The sequence below is a fragment of the Culex quinquefasciatus genome, chromosome 2 (genome assembly GCF_015732765.1).
Source record: "Culex quinquefasciatus strain JHB chromosome 2, VPISU_Cqui_1.0_pri_paternal, whole genome shotgun sequence".
Classification (NCBI taxonomy): Eukaryota; Metazoa; Arthropoda; class Insecta; order Diptera; family Culicidae; genus Culex; species Culex quinquefasciatus.
Window position 1 is genome coordinate 140,122,053 of NC_051862.1, and position 19,407 is coordinate 140,141,459.

General features: G+C 37.5%; 3 protein-coding genes across 3 annotated transcripts; 2 read left to right on the top strand and 1 right to left on the bottom strand.

The window, feature by feature from the left end:
- The first annotated feature begins 406 nt into the window (after positions 1-406).
- LOC6031788 (thioredoxin-related transmembrane protein 2 homolog) lies at positions 407-1,958 on the top strand. Its single transcript, XM_038256713.1, is given in 3 exon segments — positions 407-586; positions 659-1,100; positions 1,103-1,958. Coding segments are annotated over 2 exon segments (831 nt in total). The 5' UTR covers positions 407-586; positions 659-673; the 3' UTR covers positions 1,507-1,958.
- A 6,232-nt stretch (positions 1,959-8,190) lies between these two features.
- Positions 8,191-9,743, top strand: LOC119767661 (thioredoxin-related transmembrane protein 2 homolog). The gene is made up of 2 exons (XM_038256712.1): positions 8,191-8,369; positions 8,444-9,743. The coding sequence occupies exon 2, from the start codon at positions 8,459-8,461 to the stop codon at positions 9,290-9,292; it is 834 nt and encodes a 277-aa protein (XP_038112640.1). The 5' UTR covers positions 8,191-8,369; positions 8,444-8,458; the 3' UTR covers positions 9,293-9,743.
- A 285-nt stretch (positions 9,744-10,028) lies between these two features.
- LOC6031787 (minor histocompatibility antigen H13) lies at positions 10,029-17,137 on the bottom strand. Its single transcript, XM_001842443.2, has 3 exons — positions 16,719-17,137; positions 15,780-16,657; positions 10,029-11,139 (listed from the first exon to the last, which is right to left on the bottom strand). Exons 1-3 carry the CDS (start codon positions 16,923-16,925, stop codon positions 10,998-11,000), a joined length of 1,227 nt encoding a protein of 408 aa, XP_001842495.1. The 5' UTR covers positions 16,926-17,137; the 3' UTR covers positions 10,029-10,997.
- Positions 17,138-19,407: the final 2,270 nt, after the last annotated feature.

Sequence of the window (19,407 nt, forward strand, 5' to 3'; positions counted from 1 at the left end):
ATGCGCACGTAGATAACTCTCTAGTGCGTTGCTAGTTGTTGCTGTATCTGAAAATCTGGAGTTTTTTGAAGAGGTCCAATAAACCAAATTTTTAGTTTTGCCTCGGTTTTTGCTTTTGGGTGCCCCTGACTCAAGGTGGTTTCAAAAACTGGACATTTGGTTTATTGGACCTTTTAAAAAAAAAAAACTCCAGAAATGTTGTTTGAATAGCGAAAAACAGTTACTGCAAAAGTGATGGAAATAGGTCAAAAGGCTCAGTGTGACGAAAATGGGTTTTGTTTTTGTGTGCTCGTTTTGATATGGATATTTCGACTTTCGAGTGCATTCGCAGAAGAAGGTGTGCCGCCGCCACAAGTTTTAGATCACTTTCAAAGTGACAGCTCAGGCATCACACCACCCAACAAATCGCCGCCCACCCGCCCACGCACCCCACTTTTAATCGATTGCTCTCTCTCACTAAGCTCTCTGCCTACTAGTAGTCTTGTATTAGTGGTTCAGTTTTCTTGACAGGTGCTTATGCTGCAACATCTCGCCATCGTCGTCTTTCATTCGCTGTGTAATTCACGGGAGGAAACCATCAATTAAGGTCAGGCTCAAAGTGTGATAAAAAGTGCTTGTGCTGGTTGGATAATCGAACTTTTGTTCTAATCAATTGCAGTGCGAAGCCAGAAAGATGTCGTTCAAGAAGGATGTGATCCTTCTCATCAAGCCCTACTATTGGGTCAACATTTTGATGTCGATTTCGTACATCTTGGCCAAACGTGCTCCGATGATTTGCAACTATTTATGGACTTATCTGTTCAACCAGGCGGACCAGTGCGAGCTGGATGGGCGCGAAACGGAGATTCTGTTCTTCCTGCTGATTGTCGTGATGATCCGGACCCGGAAGACGGGCAGCGTTACGATGATCAACTATCTGACATCCAGCTTTACGTACACGAAAATTGCAAATCTCGGGTTGTGGTTCTACAGTGACATTCGTCTCGGGTTGATCTACGGAGTGCTGTTCATCCTGGTGGCCCTGCTACTGCCGGAACCGACCTATTCCGGACCGGAGAACGTCGTGTACTTCCGGACGGAAAATGGCCTCGACGAGGAGCTGGAAAGGACAAGAACGTCAACTGGTTGGTCACGTTCTACACGGTTTGGAATCCAGCTTGCGTCAATTTTGCGCCGATCTACTCGGAACTGTCCGCCGAGTACAATCTGCCTAATCTGAAGTTTGGCAAGGTGGACATCGGACGGTTCCCGAGCGTCGGCAAGAAGCACCACGTTTCGGACAGTTCGTTCAGCCGGCAGCTGCCCACCGTGATACTGTTCCGCAACGGGAAGGAGTCGGTCCGCCGGCCTTACGCCGACGCCAAGGGCAAACTGGTCAAGTTCTTCTTCTCGGCGGACAACTTCAAAGCTGCTTTCGATCTGAACAACCTGTACAAGGAGTGCAAGGATAACCCGCTGAAGGTCCCAAAGGCGATCTCGGCCGCCGAAAAGAAGAAGAAGAATTAAGCCCCCGCGAATCAACCGGGACACGGCGTAGTCATCGTTAGTGCAGCATTTACCAGTATAAGAAACAGCACTTATCTTATCATCCTATCCCGATTGGCACACGCTCTAAAGCGAAATCGATCAAAAGTTATTATCTCATCTTCACAAGTGCAGTGTCGTTTTTTAATGTCGCAACAGAGCCGGGTCGTCTTTCTGTTTTAGTTAGCGTGATAGTGTTAAGAACTTGTGAAACGTGCGCGTCATTCGTCTTGTCTCTTTGTTTTAAGGTGTTTTTAGTTTGATTAGGCGCGATTCGTCCAGTTTTGTGTTGCACGCGTTATGAGTATGGTTTAGAAAAGACAGAAGCACGCAAAAGCAGCCTGCGCAGAGAATACACATTAGGAAATCCAAAAAAGTGAATTACCAAAAGCAACGCGGTATAGTCAATAAATTTAGCAAAGGATTTGAATCCGTGGGTGTTTGAAAGTGCCCGATTACTGATCCGAAAAGCCGTGGATTCTGGAGCAACATTTGGCGCATAAGCATTTTGACAGCTGCGACTATTTTGTACCAGCCTAATCATTTTTAGCTAGATTTAACCAGCCCAAACCAAAATATATAGTTTTTGAAAATTACTTTCTTTCTTTATAGAAACAGATCTGTATTAGATTATGAATGTAGAATTTTATTCATTTGTAATAAGTTTTTCTTTCTTTTCATCCTGTGGTCAGATTGTGTTTATACTAAAATATTTTTACTTTATTTTTGCTTTTCAAATTTAGCTACACATAATATTTTGCTTTACTGCCTTTCGTTCCCTCCCTAATTTTTCTCTATATAACGCCCAGCTAAGTTGAAGATAAGCTCCATGTGTGTGTGTGTGTGTCCTCTGGTTCCTTTAAATTTAAACTCACTTTAAATCGACACACAACACAACACACGAAGCCGTTTGCGCAGTTTTGCGGTACAAATTCAGTCGAACAAACGCGTACAAAACGTAAGCAATGAATTACACTAAGTTGGGTTTTCGTTATGTTGGATAAGTTTTTGTAGTAACTTTTATCTTATCAGAAACTGAGCAGAAGATGTACATTTAAGTTTTCTATTTGTTTTGCCGTTATAAAATTGATACAAAAGGAATCACACTGTCTGAAGACGATCACCGTTTTTTTTTCTCTAACACAAAAACAAACTTCAAAATATGCTCAGACCATTAAAAATTAGAAAAAAAACCATCGATTAATTTGTGCTCGCATCGTCTCAGAGGCTGTGGAAGATGTTGGATCATTGCTTGGCAATGAAATTAGGCTGTTTTCTGTTTCTTGGTCTGGAAAAAGAAGAGCAAAAATCGATCAGTGTGGGGTGGATAGGAATACTGCAACTATTGGATTCAACTAAACGTAGCTCTACTGTCGTAAATGCGGATGTGCGATTGTGTGTGTGTGTGTATGTTTTAAACAAGCGAGCCTTTCGTCACTAAATGAATATTCTAAAGACCTGATCAGATTAAAACAAGCTCCTCTTCAAGCATGCAGAATGGTTTTTTGTTTTGTTTTGTTTTGTAAAACGTTCTTTCTGTTGCAAAAGTTCCAGTTAGCACTTTTCACACGCAAACACTCAGTTATCAGTTAATCAAAGGGTCTCTTTTACTTTACCAAAATTTATATAAGAAATTCCAACACATAAAGCAGCACAAACATCAGTCTTTTTCATCGTACATATCCAAAATTTCTTCTAACAAACACGTGACTCGCGCCAACAGAGTGTCTCCCCTTTATCTTTGTAGTAACAATAAATGCAACATATCGTTAATTAATCTTTAGCAAACCTACCTACTCCTAATAGAATTCGTAAACGTTTTAAATGATTAACTACAATAAATTCCGAACTCAGAAGTCACCCCTCTTACTCGGGAGCTTAAAATAGTCGCGTAAACTTCGTAAGTAAAGACTATTTGTTTAAACACACTACAAGATAACAGGCATAGATAGTTAGATCGTCGATAAAAACAAAACTTAGACTAACAATACAGAACAGATAAAATAACATTTTTGATAACACTACTTAAAAAACCCAAGTAATTAGAGTGCCTTTTAATCAGACGCGGATTGATGCAAAAGCTAACGGATTGATACCAAATTATCACATGACATAAAACGAAAATTGAGGAAAAATAACGCTACACTATAATATAGGAAACGCAAAACAATACATAGAAAGTAACATAAGAAAATAAAACTCTGAACAATCTTCGCAGAACGCTGACTTTCCGCCTCGAAAGGTCCTACACTTTTTGAAACTGCGCGGCGACGGTCCTACTCTTTATCGCACTTGCAGAACACAGTATACCTATATAGGCAAACAACACTTCTATTTACAATTTAAACAGAGAAAAAAGACATTTAATACTGTAGGAGTGCACACACACGCGTATATGATTGCAACGAAAAGCTGCTGTTGATGGTCAAACCAGATTATTTTGTTTGTGTCTTTCCGATAAGTAAATTACAACTCATGCTTAAACTAGAGAGCAAAACACAGAAAAGTTACACAGAGAAATAAACAAAATGCGAATTATTGTAGTGTAACGTGTAGAAAATAGTCCGAATAATCGTAATTTATTGAAACCCAGCAGAATTTAACACACGAAGAGAAATGTAAGGAAAAAGCCTATGCTCAAGAATTGAAATAAATCTTGTCTGATGAATATCGAAGCGGTTATTTTGTTGTTGATGGAACATAAAAGAAATTTCAAGAAAAAATATAATGCACATCCACAGATTTTTTCAAATTTGGATTCCGTTTTCATCTTAAGGGGTTACATACACGTAGAAAATCACAAAATTTCATATACAGCCATCCCTCATATTCGGAACAGTTTACAGATCGGTCAGTGTTCAAAAAATCATATCAAATCGATAATTGAACATAATGATTTGCTTTTACCTTCATGTGAAAGCTTTTCTTGAGATCTTTCGAATGCTGTATCGAACATCTGCAAATTTTAACTTTTTATCACGTTTTTTGAAAAAATACTTTGACCCTTGAAATCCACAAATTCGGAACACTTTTTTCTTACGGATGTAAACAAACTTTGGTTCTCTCCATGAGTACATATTTTTTACAAAATAATGACTTCACGCGCTGAAACCAATGAAATTCAAGCTAAGATATGTTTTATGAATAGTCTGATAATTTTTTGTGTGAAAATATCAGTTAAATTCAGGTGTTCCATAATTGTGAGAGGCACAATAACACCCATCCGGCAGCTATTTGTATTGATTTGACGTTTGCTGAGGGTGCGGAAAAGTTTGGTTATGTTCTGCTTGAAAAGACAATGATACAACCAAATGTCTTCAAATTTGTTTTGTCAATAGATGAAAATGTTTATTTTAATGTCTTCAAAACAGATTTAACAAAAATTTTGAAGTGTGTGCTCATACCGACCTATGACTCTTTTGCCGATTTACATGTATGTAACCCTTAACCCTTTCAAGCCTGATGGGTCATATATGACCCAAAATCAAAATTTTCAAAAGTTGCCTATAATTTTCGTATGGTCCTCAGAACCATTTTCCCATCACTAACTTAAAAAATATTTTTTTGAAAATTCAGGCTTGAAAGGGTTAAAGCGTTATAAACACATCGGAAGGAACCGGTCAAGAGAGCTTTATGACGTTTCGCGTACACACACTAGCGCACCATTTGATTTTGCTGGCCGGACAAAATTTAACCTCAATCTTTTTTGTGTACGTACACGCAATACATGCGCACGTAGATAACTCTAGAAAAAATTCAAATGGGCAGCAGCGGTAGCGAAAGCAAGCCAGAGAGAGAGTGAAGAAAAGCCCGAAGAAATCATTAGGTCTATTCCCGTACCTGCAGAATTGCAGAATTTCTGCAACTTCTGCAGAATTCTGCAGCCAGCATAAGTCATTTTTAGCAGCACGTTCCCGTACTTTTCAGCTCGCTCTCTTCATCTCTCTCTTTTGCAGAAGTTCTGCAAGGAGAGAAGCCACAAAACTTTTGCCTGGGTAGCGCGTTCCAGTACTTTTCTGCAATATTGTACACAGTTGAGTGGATTTACTCCAATTGGGTATTAAAGTTTTTATTATTTAAAAAAGGGATTGACAAAATTGTAATTTGTAATGGAAATAAGTGTACCTCTAGAACGGTGACTTATTTTTTATGCAACTCAACATTTTATTTTAAAGATGCTTATGATTAGGTAGACATTTAACATTACAAACAATTATTTTTTTTACATCAGGTTAAAAATAGAAATGAGAGTGGCAAAAATGACAAACAAAGGTTTAATTTAGAAGAGATCATAAATACTTGTTTTGATAGTAGAGCATTTGAAGGTTGTTTTTTTAAATTCAGGACATAACATAACAAAATTATGGATGTCACATGGAAGAACAATGGTGACGCAGCAAAATTGAAAAATATTAGAAAGTAATTGAATCAAAGCTCAAAAATATGGTAACACATAGATTACGAAATCATAACTAAAAATATATTAAAAAAAAACTAATATTTTTAAATTGAGTAACTAAAAAAATCAGGTACTTGAGAAATTTAAAATGCAAATATTTATAGAAAAATAAAAACATAAATTCAACGCTTCAAAACTTCAAATAATTAAAAATTAAGTAATTCAAAATGTTTAAAGTTTAAATAAACTTAATATCAAAACTTAAAATTAAAAAATTAAGGTTGAAAAATACAAAAGCTCAGACCCAAAAATTCAAATATTTGGAATTCGAAATAAAAAAAATCAAAAGTTTGAACTTCAAAAACTCAAAATCCACAGTTAAAAATTTCAAAGAAATTATAATTTAAAAAACGTAAAATTTAAAAAATAGTGAATAAAAAAAATATTATAATTGAGTTTCAATTATATAAAATAGAAACAGTTTGTACTCTATTATCCGACGACCTCTTCAAAATTTCTAATCTCTAAATCTTCTAAATATGCGTTTCTAACCTAGAATATGACTGATATGTGTATTTTTTATGATTTAAGATGGCGGCATTTAAGAATTTAAGAATTGTGGTGTAGAGTTTACCGTATAATTTTTAATAAAATTTATATCAATTTTAAATAATATAAAATATGATGTGTTAACAACGTAACTTATGTTCCAGCAATAATTTTATGGTCATCAATTATATATTCAATTATATTGATTATTTGTTTGGTATAGTCTTATACCTTTTTTTGATTCCTTCATTGAAAGTTCAACAAAATACTTTTAATATTTTGGTTTAGTAGCACCGTCACAGGTACAATTTATAATTTGTCAATTAGATTTACCTATTATTTTAACACACATATTTAGTCTGTTCTAAAACAACTGAAGATCAATAATCAATCCTTAAACAAATATTTATTTGGAATTTATTCAACTCAAAAGCAATGTGTCTTTTAATAGTTTTTAAAAACAATTTGTTTTTATGAAACAAATTGTTTGATGAGTTATTAGCCGTGCTGTAATACTGGATTAACTTAACAACTTTTGATCAGGTAAAAATACTAACACTGAAAAAGTAATAAATTTGCTATACCATTACATTCATGAACTAAGCCTGAAATTGTTAACATAAAATATCGTACTCAATAAAACCAGACATTAAAAAAATATCCCAAAAACCATCAATTTCAAATATACAAACGTCCCTTCAAAAAGACTACCTAAATTTAGTAATAATACAACATCAAATTTATTGCAACTACATAATAATAGGATGCTTGATTTAACCCAACTTGCAAATTTTATGTAAGCGTGTACTCACACCAACTTGCAGTTACTTTTCAACACGAAAGAGAAGAGAGAGCTTGCAGAAAAGTACGGGAACGGTTTTGCTGCAACTTCTACCTCTCTCATTGCAGAAGTTCTGTCTGAGAGAAAAGTTACTTTTGTTGCAGAAAAATACGGGAACGCTCTGCTGCCAATTTCGTGCAGAATTGCAGAATTCTGCAGTACGGGAATAGACCTATTGACTCTCCTTTGTGCTGCTGTCCACAAAGGCATTTATTGCCACTTTTCTTGGGAGGTGCGTATGGAGTTATCTATGCGCGCATGTATTGCGTGTACGTACACGAAAAAGATTGAGGTTAAATTGTGTACCTTCTAGCAAAACAAATGGTCCGCTAGTGTGCGTGAGAACGGGCTTAGATAACTCTATAGAGTTATCTAAGCCCGTTCTCACGCACACTAGCACGCCATTTGTTTTGCTGGACGGTACAAAATTTAACCTCAATATTTTTCGTGTACGTACACGCAATACATGCGCACGTAGATAACTCTCTAGTGCGTTGCTAGTTGTTGCTGTATCTGAAAATCTGGAGTTTTTTTTGAAGAGGTCCAATAAACCAAATTTTTAGTTTTTGCCTCGGTTTTTGCTTTTTGGGTGCCCCTGACTCAAGGTGGTTTCAAAAACTGGACATTTGGTTTATTGGACCTTTTAAAAAAAAAAAACTCCAGAAATGTTGTTTGAATAGCGAAAAACAGTTACTGCAAAAGTGATGGAAATAGGTCAAAAGGCTCAGTGTGACGAAAATGGGTTTTGTTTTTGTGTGCTCGTTTTGATATGGATATTTCGACTTTCGAGTGCATTCGCAGAAGAAGGTGTGCCGCCGCCACAAGTTTTAGATCACTTTCAAAGTGACAGCTCAGGCATCACACCACCCAACAAATCGCCGCCCACCCGCCCACGCACCCCACTTTTAATCGATTGCTCTCTCTCACTAAGCTCTCTGCCTACTAGTAGTCTTGTATTAGTGGTTCAGTTTTCTTGACAGGTGCTTATGCTGCAACATCTCGCCATCGTCGTCTTTCATTCGCTGTGTAATTCACGGGAGGAAACCATCAATTAAGGTCAGGCTCAAAGTGTGATAAAAAGTGCTTGTGCTGGTTGGATAATCGAACTTTTTTGTTCTAATCAATTGCAGTGCGAAGCCAGAAAGATGTCGTTCAAGAAGGATGTGATCCTTCTCATCAAGCCCTACTATTGGGTCAACATTTTGATGTCGATTTCGTACATCTTGGCCAAACGTGCTCCGATGATTTGCAACTATTTATGGACTTATCTGTTCAACCAGGCGGACCAGTGCGAGCTGGATGGGCGCGAAACGGAGATTCTGTTCTTCCTGCTGATTGTCGTGATGATCCGGACCCGGAAGACGGGCAGCGTTACGATGATCAACTATCTGACATCCAGCTTTACGTACACGAAAATTGCAAATCTCGGGTTGTGGTTCTACAGTGACATTCGTCTCGGGTTGATCTACGGAGTGCTGTTCATCCTGGTGGCCCTGCTACTGCCGGAACCGACCTATTCCGGACCGGAGAACGTCGTGTACTTCCGGACGGAAAATGGCCTCGACGAGGAGCTGGAAAAGGACAAGAACGTCAACTGGTTGGTCACGTTCTACACGGTTTGGAATCCAGCTTGCGTCAATTTTGCGCCGATCTACTCGGAACTGTCCGCCGAGTACAATCTGCCTAATCTGAAGTTTGGCAAGGTGGACATCGGACGGTTCCCGAGCGTCGGCAAGAAGCACCACGTTTCGGACAGTTCGTTCAGCCGGCAGCTGCCCACCGTGATACTGTTCCGCAACGGGAAGGAGTCGGTCCGCCGGCCTTACGCCGACGCCAAGGGCAAACTGGTCAAGTTCTTCTTCTCGGCGGACAACTTCAAAGCTGCTTTCGATCTGAACAACCTGTACAAGGAGTGCAAGGATAACCCGCTGAAGGTCCCAAAGGCGATCTCGGCCGCCGAAAAGAAGAAGAAGAATTAAGCCCCGCGAATCAACCGGGACACGGCGTAGTCATCGTTAGTGCAGCATTTACCAGTATAAGAAACAGCACTTATCTTATCATCCTATCCCGATTGGCACACGCTCTAAAGCGAAATCGATCAAAAGTTATTATCTCATCTTCACAAGTGCAGTGTCGTTTTTTAATGTCGCAACAGAGCCGGGTCGTCTTTCTGTTTTAGTTAGCGTGATAGTGTTAAGAACTTGTGAAACGTGCGCGTCATTCGTCTTGTCTCTTTGTTTTAAGGTGTTTTTAGTTTGATTAGGCGCGATTCGTCCAGTTTTGTGTTGCACGCGTTATGAGTATGGTTTAGAAAAGACAGAAGCACGCAAAAGCAGCCTGCGCAGAGAATACACATTAGGAAATCCAAAAAAGTGAATTACCAAAAGCAACGCGGTATAGTCAATAAATTTAGCAAAGGATTTGAATCCGTGGGTGTTTGAAAGTGCCTGATTACTGATCCGAAAAGCCGTGGATTCTGGAGCAACATTTGGCGCATAAGCATTTTGACAGCTGCGACTATTTTGTACCAGCCTAATCATTTTTAGCTAGATTTAACCAGCCCAAACCAAAATATATAGTTTTTGAAAATTACTTTCTTTCTTTATAGAAACAGATCTGTATTAGATTATGAATGTAGAATTTTATTCATTTGTAATAAGTTTTTCTTTCTTTTCATCCTGTGGTCAGATTGTGTTTATACTAAAATATTTTTACTTTATTTTTTGCTTTTCAAATTTAGCTACACATAATATTTTGCTTTACTGCCTTTCGTTCCCTCCCTAATTTTTCTCTATATAACGCCCAGCTAAGTTGAAGATAAGCTCCATGTGTGTGTGTGTGTGTGTCCTCTGGTTCCTTTAAATTTAAACTCACTTTAAATCGACACACAACACAACACACGAAGCCGTTTGCGCAGTTTTGCGGTACAAATTCAGTCGAACAAACGCGTACAAAACGTAAGCAATGAATTACACTAAGTTGGGTTTTCGTTATGTTGGATAAGTTTTTGTAGTAACTTTTATCTTATCAGAAACTGAGCAGAAGATGTACATTTAAGTTTTCTATTTGTTTTGCCGTTATAAAATTGATACAAAAGGAATCACACTGTCTGAAGACGATCACCGTTTTTTTTTCTCTAACACAAAAACAAACTTCAAAATATGCTCAGACCATTAAAAATTAGAAAAAAAACCATCGATTAATTTGTGCTCGCATCGTCTCAGAGGCTGTGGAAGATGTTGGATCATTGCTTGGCAATGAAATTAGGCTGTTTTCTGTTTCTTGGTCTGGAAAAAGAAGAGCAAAAATCGATCAGTGTGGGGTGGATAGGAATACTGCAACTATTGGATTCAACTAAACGTAGCTCTACTGTCGTAAATGCGGATGTGCGATTGTGTGTGTGTGTGTATGTTTTAAACAAGCGAGCCTTTCGTCACTAAATGAATATTCTAAAGACCTGATCAGATTAAAACAAGCTCCTCTTCAAGCATGCAGAATGGTTTTTTGTTTTGTTTTGTTTTGTAAAACGTTCTTTCTGTTGCAAAAGTTCCAGTTAGCACTTTTCACACGCAAACACTCAGTTATCAGTTAATCAAAGGGTCTCTTTTCTTTTTGCTTTCTCAATTTGTTTGAATTTGTCTGGTTGTTTTGTTTTGCACAAAATTGCAAGCCTCCCGCCGCCGTCTATTTTACTTTTTTAGAGTCCTTCTTCTTGGTTTCCTTTTTCGTCTTGGTGGAGGCGGCGGCGCTGGTGCTGGACTCATCGCCGGAAGACTTTTCCGATTTTTTGGCATCCTTGGTCTTGTCCTCGGGGTGGTCCTCGTAACTGGAAGAATATAGAAGATTTTTTCAAGTTAAAATAATAATTTAGGTTTTTTCAGAATTTTCATTTTTCACAACTCTGCACTGCCGTTCTCCGCATAATTGTCCCATGTCATTTTTGGTCGAGTCTGACGTTTTGTCATTTTTATGTTTAGTTTGTCGTATACTTTAAGAAAAACACATAAAATCTAGTACTTTGTTCTGAAAGTCATTAAAAACAACATCCAGTCTGTTTGTCCCATCATGACACTTCTACGCATAATTGTTCCACTAAGTATTTTCTTTCACGAAGTCATTAGTTTAACTGAGTACTATATCTTGTTTACCTATTTTATAGCAAGAGGATCACAACTAAGAGTGATAAACTACTAACTGGGGCGATTAGGACAAATCGGGACCTCCGGGACCATTTTTGCATAGAAACACAGAAATCGATCAAAAAATTTCAACCGCGTTTTTCTCAGTTGCACATTTTTTCAACATGGGACAATTATGCGTAGAACGGCAGTGCGGTCAACTGTAACTTTTCATTCCTAAAATAGTCTGAAGAGTTTTCAATAAAAACAGTTTTCTAAAGCTCGCCTGACTTCATCAGAAATATCATCATGAAACTTTCAGGAGTGATTGAAAATAATTTTTCAAACGTATTTTTTAAATTTTCTGCTTGTTTGTAACCCCTTAAATACTTAAATATAATTTAAAACATTTTTTTTTATTCAAATGTTAAAACTATGGCTCATTGTTTCAATTGTTATACATTTTTTTCCGTTGTCTTATTTTTGACAGTTGAGTACTCTGAAGTGATTTAGAATTTTCAAATCCTAGATGACGGCCAAAATGGCGGTGATAAAATATTGAAAAAATGCATTTATGTATTTTTTTATTTGACTAAAATAAGGGCGCAGAATTCCAATTTTAGTAGGAAAATAAAGTAAAACAAAAAAAAATGTTGGTGATTCGATTATCCAAGTCCTATAAATATAAACTATCGGATAATTGAAACACTGTCTTAGGAGATTTCATTCATAGGTCCAAAATTTCATTAATTTAAACGATTTTTTAAAAGAAATATCCTAGAAATGAAATATTTCGATTCTTCCCCTAAAGCAGGCCTGCCCAACGTCCGGCCCGTGAAGCCATTTCATCCGGCCCGCGACGGCTTTTCAAAAATATTCTATAACCGGCTCTCACTAACATTCTTCTAGTGCGTCCATCCCGGGAATTCCCGGGACAAAAATCCCGGGATTTTTCCTAAACCGGGAATTCCCGAATCCCGGGACTTTCTATAATTTGTCCCGGGAATTCCCGAAATTGAAAAAAAAAATCATATTTTGGTCTGGAAATTCAGATTTGGTTGTGAAAATAGTAGAACAATAAAATGAATTAAAATTTGTATTCAGCAAATCTCAGCATTTAATTGGCATTTAAGGAAAAAATATTATAATTTGAATTACCAGGTCCGCAAAATGCCTAGTGCTTTACATTTTTTCTCTTTTTTTTTTTTTTTTGAAAAACTGGTTATATTTACGTATATTTTCGATTTAAAATAAAAAAAAAAATCTCATATCAAATTATTTATAATCAAACACCGGCATCTAGGGCAAATACGTACAAATGTAACGAATAAATACAGCTATTAAAGCAAAAAATATTTGCATGACGTTTTGGACTACTTCGGTTGAAACAGTAATAGAACAAAACAATTTATACTTCCAAATGTATTGCTCTAAAATCTCCTGTACCTATTTAGACTGTAATTCTGATTTTCCCTCGGTTGGCGGTAGTAACTTGAAGATAATTTGTAAAATATGTTTTATATAAAACAATGAATTCAAAACTTATCTAAAATTTTACATTGACTGGTATCATTTTATTTATTGTCGTTGTTTGTTTCCTAGCTGTTTTAGTCATGTCATATAAAATATGTATAAAAGAAAAAAAAATATGAAAGAATTCCAATGTTTTTTTTGAATAGGTCCTATAAACATATGGAAAACAAAAGCTTATTGGACCTTTTCAAAAAAAAAAACTCAAGAATTATGTAATTTGATTCGCAAATAAAAAAATGATTAATCATACTGGAATCAAAAATAGTAGTTGATATAAAATTCTAAACACCACAAAGACATATATAGACCTTATGTCTATATATCAATATTTGTAATTGTCTGCTCTACAACTTTGTAGAACATTGTTACACTCTAAAAAATAACCCTGCAAAGTTAGAAAAAACACAAAATTTTAAAATGAAAAATTTTGTTCTAAATGAAAAAATTACCCTTCTGGGTCAAAAAAGATTCGAAAAGTACATTAAATTTCCCATAAAATGACATGTTCCAAAAATTTTTACAGTCGAGTAACGGAAAATGGGAGAATTTTTAAAACTTTTTTTGTGTTTTTTTCGATGAAAAATACGTTTTTTCGGAATTCTGAGTACGCCATCAAATCGGGCGTCTAATTTTACATAAAAGTCTCTTTGACACCAAATTTCTATCTCATCACCGTTTCAGGCTGCAAATTATTGAAAAACACCTCTTTTTTCGCATGTTAAAAAATGGAAGGGGTCGTACCGCCCCTCCGTCACAAGATATCAAAAAACGGACCTCGGATTAATGATCAGGGACAAAAGTTACCGCTTAGGACAAAGTTTCACGCAAATCGAAGAGGGGTCGGGGCAACTTTTCCCGATTTCATGTGAGTTGGTAGAGAATTACCCATGTATGTAACCCCTTAAATCATGAAATATCTTCATGAAACTTTCAGGAGTTATTGAAATTCATATTTTAAGTGGATTTAATCAATTTCCTGTTATTTTTTTTTGATTTTCTACATGTTTGTAACCCCTTAAAAAACAACTAGTTAAATATGAATGTTTATGCCTTAATTTTTTACTAATTTTTAGATTAATTATATCAGGGTATTCAATAGCAATCAAAAAAAAAGTTATGATTCTTATTGGCAACACTAGATCATTCATTTGATTACATGAAAAGTACGTCATCTGGGGCGAATCGGGACTACAGTCTAAATAGGGACAGCAGTGTTTAGAGCACTTAAAGATTTAAATTTAGAAATGGATGTACACATTTTGTTGGTCTGAGTCTGTTCTATCTGAAACCAACCAGAAAAATCAAAATATTGTGCTCTAACATAGTAAAAACTGCTGTCCCAATTCGCCCCAGTTGACGGTACCTAATAAGAATAATTTTTTGAAAATAAAAGTTTGCTTTTTAATTGTTTTATCAAACACTGGTTCCGGCCCGTCACTGCTTCAGAAAAAGCAGACCTGGCCCGCAGGGCCAAAAGGTTGGGCACCCCTGCCCTTAAGTGTTGGGAAAGAGCCCCTCTTTAACCCTCTCCCGCCCATGGTTACTCCAGAGCACCAAAACTTTGAACTCAAATATCTCGGAACTGACACAACTTTTCATGGTGCTTTAAGTTGCAGGTGTTCATGTAGAATGTATACTAACATCTCCCCAAATTTCATCAAATTTGGTTAAGCACAAGCAAAGTTACAGTGTGAAATGTAAACAAAAATGGGCCAATTTTATGGAAATAAATAAGACCTGTTTTCGAAAGCCCGTAAAAATTACCAAACATAAAATTTTATGAAACAAAAAATGTTTTGCTATCATTTGAACCTTGTACAAGAACCCCTGTGAATAACATTGTGAGTTTGGACCGGTTTTAAGTGTTTTTCAACCTTTTTCATTTGGTGCACCAGAGCACCACCTAGGCATATGAGCAACTAAATATTCAGGAGCACTTTTTTCTAAATTACAGAAAAAGCTTTTTTTTATCAAAACAAAAGTTTATAATCGTTTTGACTATTCATAAACAAGACAAAACATTGTTATTAGACCGATAGTTTTATTATTTTCCTCATTTTTCATGAAAATGGTTGTTTGTGGGTTTTGAATGAGCCAATCAAAGAAACCTGAAAATGCAGAGATTTTATAATTTGTAGTTAATACTTCAGAAATATGGTCTTACAGCAAAGAATAAGTAGTTTTTGACACATTTCGAAGCGTTTTCAAACAAATGAACCAATAGATATGAAGAAAACGAGATTTTGTGGTTTAAAAAAAAGTTGCTCATCTTCCTGATGGTGCTCTAGTGCACCACTTCAAATTCTACTTTTTTGCCCCAATTCGATGTTTGTGGGTCAAAGTAAAGTATTTCCTGCATTATTGCACCAAAATTAAGCCATTTACTATTTTTACGATAAGCAAACAGCTCTGGGCGTTAGAGGGTTAATGGTGCCACATACAGACTTGCCGATTTTTTTTTAAACTTATGTTTGTTTGACGAAACCATGTGCTAGCAGTACTAAACTTGCTTGCCTATTAATGCGTAAGAAAATCTGAGTTGAATTCAAATCATCGCAATCCCAAATTTTCCCATTGCAAATCCAAAGTTGTTTGAACAGTTGGAAAAGAAGATGTTCCGTCATTTGATAAATTTTAATATTTTGAGATCTAGGCTAGGATTTTATTAAAAAGCTCTTTGTCTATTGACGAATTAAATACTTTGGGAATAAGTAAAATTACTGTTAAAATTAAATTCAAATAAACTATGAATCAAACAACACCGCCCATGAGGTCACTCGTGATAAGGGCAAAAAAAAATCAAATCAACACTCACGCAAACAGCTTCTTGATGTCGCCCTTGAGCAGCGCCAGCAGCAGCGGAGTTCCCAGACAGGCCGGAACGAGATAGAGCAGCGCCGGCTGGGCATGCTTGAACACGTGCATCACGAAGATGGTGGCCAGCAGTCCGAAGAAGTACGCGGTGAACGTGGCGTAGAAGTAAAAGTTGCTCTTGCGCTTGAGGCTGTTGTCAAAGCGGAGCAGCAGTGCGATAAAGATTCCGGGGATGACGATGTCGCCGAGGCCGAGCACGGCAAAGTTGGACGCCGACAGGCCGTTCGTGATGATGTCCTGGGGGAAGACCAGCTTGATGGGGGCCTCGAAGGAGCGCGCCACGGTCACCATCACGTTGGTACCAAACACCCAGAAGATGTCGTAGAAGAAGAGACCTCCGAGCAGGATGCACCCGGTGACGATGTTGTTCAGGTGCAGCAACTCGACTCCGTTCACGGCGAAGGCCAACCCGAGCAGGTTGTTGGCGATCCAATGCTTCTGCAGCAGATACCACACGCCAATGACCAGAGAAATGATAAAGCAGACGATGTCGTGCGTGGTGAACTTGTAATCGATCAGGTAAGATTCCGTTTCGTCCTTGGAACCCTCGGTCGGGCCTTGTATGAAAGAGAGATGGTACGGAATTTTCGGGATCGACGCCGGAATCAGCGAACTAATGACCGGCGAGAGCAGATGGGCGAGGGCCATCACGCCGAGGAAGAAAAAGTATCCCGTCAGCAGGAAGTTGATGTTGTCCTTGGAGAAGATCTTGAAGAACATGTACAGCCCGAACAGCGCACAGGAAGCCATAATCGGGAACATCATCGCATCCTTGGACGTCATCGTGTCCGGTTTCTCGCCGGTCTTCTCAAATGCGGTCTAAAAAGGGAAAGAATCGTTAAAATCAGCAACTTCCCCTCAACACACAATCCGGTCTTACCGTCTGTTCCCTGTGGTGCTTCACGGATCGTATCGAGCCGAAAAAGATGGGCAGCATGGCCATCACGACCAGCGTTCCGTACGCCAGCGCCATCCCCTCCGGGGTGGACGGAGTCTTGGGGATGGTTCCATTGATAGTTGCCGCGTTGGCGGCTTCTGTCAGGTTCTCCTGCACCTGCTGGATGACATCCTCCACCACTTCGGCCATCACTCACCGCAAAACTAAGTCAACCTTCTTTCGTGTGTGTATTTGGCCACTCGAACGACGAGGACCTGTGCTATTCCCCGGCGGACACGGACACGGCAGCAAAATTAGAAAGGCGGAAATTTGTTTAACCCAACGCCACCCGAAGAAACCCGTCGCCGTACGTGTTTGGTTGCGTTTTCTGACTGCGTGTCAATCTGCGCTGGCCAGATAAGCACGTCAAATCGAACTGTCAAAGCCGAATGTGATCTAAAATCTGTGCTGCTGCAACTGCAACGTTGAAGAAGGTGTGCCGTGCAAAGCTGGAATTAGGAAGGAGTCCGCTCCCGGGATTTTGCTGAGCATATTTTAATATTGGATGAAATTAATTATTATTGGATCCAATAGGGTCCTGAGGCCCTATGTCAATTTTCATGTACAGTCGTCCCTCATATTCGGAACAGTTTACAGATCGGCCAAAAAATCATAACAAATCGATAATTGAACTTAATGTTTTGCTTTTACCTTAATTTAAAAGCTTTTCTTGCGATCTTTCGAATGCTGTATCGAACAACTGCAAATTTTAACTTTTATATCAAGTTTTTGAAGAAAAACTTTGACCCTTGAAATCCACAAATTCGGAACACTTTTTTCTTACGGATGTAAACAAGCTTTGAGTACCCAAATCTCTCCATGAGTACATATTTGTAACAAAATAAAGACTTCACACTCTGAAACCAATAAAACACATGCTTAGTAATGTTTAAGGAATAGTCGGATAACTTTTGATGGGAACATATCAGTTAAATTCAGGTGTTCCACAATTGTGGGAGGCACAATAACATCCCACAATCATGGAACACGCAATTTGGAGGCAGTGTTTTGCTGCTCAGGATAAAATAGTCTTGAAAATGAAGTTTTTTGTTCAAAAAGTACTACTTTGACTAGTGAAATAGCAAGAGAATGTCCAAATAAAGGACCTGAAAATAGTAGGGTCAAGAAAAAAGCTGCATTTGACATGTTATTGACAAATTATCACAAAAGTGTTCCGAATTTGTGGGTGTTCCGAATATGTGGGATGACTGTACACGTTTGAAACTATTTTAGTTGGTTGGTTTGTCAAAGTCCAACTAAAAAGTATCATCAATACAAACGTTTGGTAGTGTATGTGGACTCCGTGTAAAAGGGGTTGTTGGGACGGTGTGTAGTTTATGGACACGTCCTTATTGTGTACATTCTGAAGAACAATACGAATGTGAACCTTTATGACGAATAAAGATCTGACGATCACTCTCTTCTTCATCCAGCCACCGTCCTAGACGGTTGGTCTGAAGTGTAGTGCAAGCTATTGTTTTATTTTTGCTGCTATCCGTTGGTCATCTGGGAACCTGCAATCAATCAACACAACGTACTATGGGTCCTACTGCTTTGCGCGATCAGGGGTGTCGAACTCAAAAGAGACCCCGTTCGTTTGACAACAGTTGGTGTCAAACCATCGGGGTGGGAGTGTACAACAATAAAAAATACGACTAAAAACCAATTCTGATTACTTTTTTTCCTCATTATGCAAATAAAAATAAATTGACTAGACATTTTTTTTTCGATCACGCAGAAAAAAAGTTTTGTAGAATCAGCCTGTACGAGGTTTGAATCAACAAAATTTTTGTTGAATATAATCAACGTCGATTTTGCGTTGAAACAAACCTTGATTTTCTCGATTACACAAAAATCTTTTGTTGTTTTGAAAAAGCTGCTTTGACGTTTAGCGTTGAGTCAACAAAAATTATGATTTTCAAATCAACAAAAAAAAAAATGTTGATTCAAATATGCCTTATTTTTCAACTATGGTTCCCTTGGAACGACAAGTAGGACCTTTTCTTGCATTTTCTGTCGAGAAGGGCCGCGAAGTTATTTTTTTCAAAATTGATAAAAAAAATCCATTGTAAACCTTTTGTGGTCGATCAAACGGTCATTTTGGTCAGAAATAAATATAATCTTTATCGTTGTGGACAATATTATCAAAAATCTAAGCTTAATTTTAGGACACTAGGTCCTACTTGACAGCTCGTTCCAAGGGGACCATAGTCGAAAAAATGTTGTCGATTTATTTTTTTGCATTAAAATGAAAAAAAGTCATTAGAAATGGCTTTTAATCGTGTTTTTTAACGTTGTACATAATAGTAGTTTATGCAACAAGTTGCAAAAAGTGGATTTTTTCAGCACGAGTCGTACATTTATCCAACGAGGTTAACCGAGTTGGATAAATACGAAGAGTGCTGAAAAAATCAAGTTTTGCAACGAGTTCCATACAACATTTTTTGCAAATCCGAAAAACACCCATTGAGTGAAATTTTAAGTCAAATTTTCATGTATTTTGTCAATAAATCGTTTAAATCAAAAAAATGTTGAAAAGTGTTACTTTTCGAAACAAGTGCTGAAAAGTTCAACTTTTCAGCACCCATTTCAGTGCTGAAAAGTAGAACTTTACAGCATTTATTTTGAAAAG

What these genes read in the sequence shown, in the direction of transcription:
- LOC119767661 (XM_038256712.1), top strand. Translation starts at nt 8,459, where the DNA reads ATGTCGTTCAAGAAGGATGTGATCCTTCTCATCAAGCCCTACTATTGG.
- LOC6031787 (XM_001842443.2), bottom strand. Translation starts at nt 16,925, where the DNA reads ATGGCCGAAGTGGTGGAGGATGTCATCCAGCAGGTGCAGGAGAACCTG. An exon ending in AGCACCACAGGGAACAGACG is followed by an intron (nt 16,658 to 16,718) that starts GTAAGACCGGAT and finishes TTCCCTTTTTAG; the next exon opens with ACCGCATTTGAGAAGACCGG. An exon ending in GACATCAAGAAGCTGTTTGC is followed by an intron (nt 11,140 to 15,779) that starts GTGAGTGTTGAT and finishes ATATTCTTCCAG; the next exon opens with TTACGAGGACCACCCCGAGG.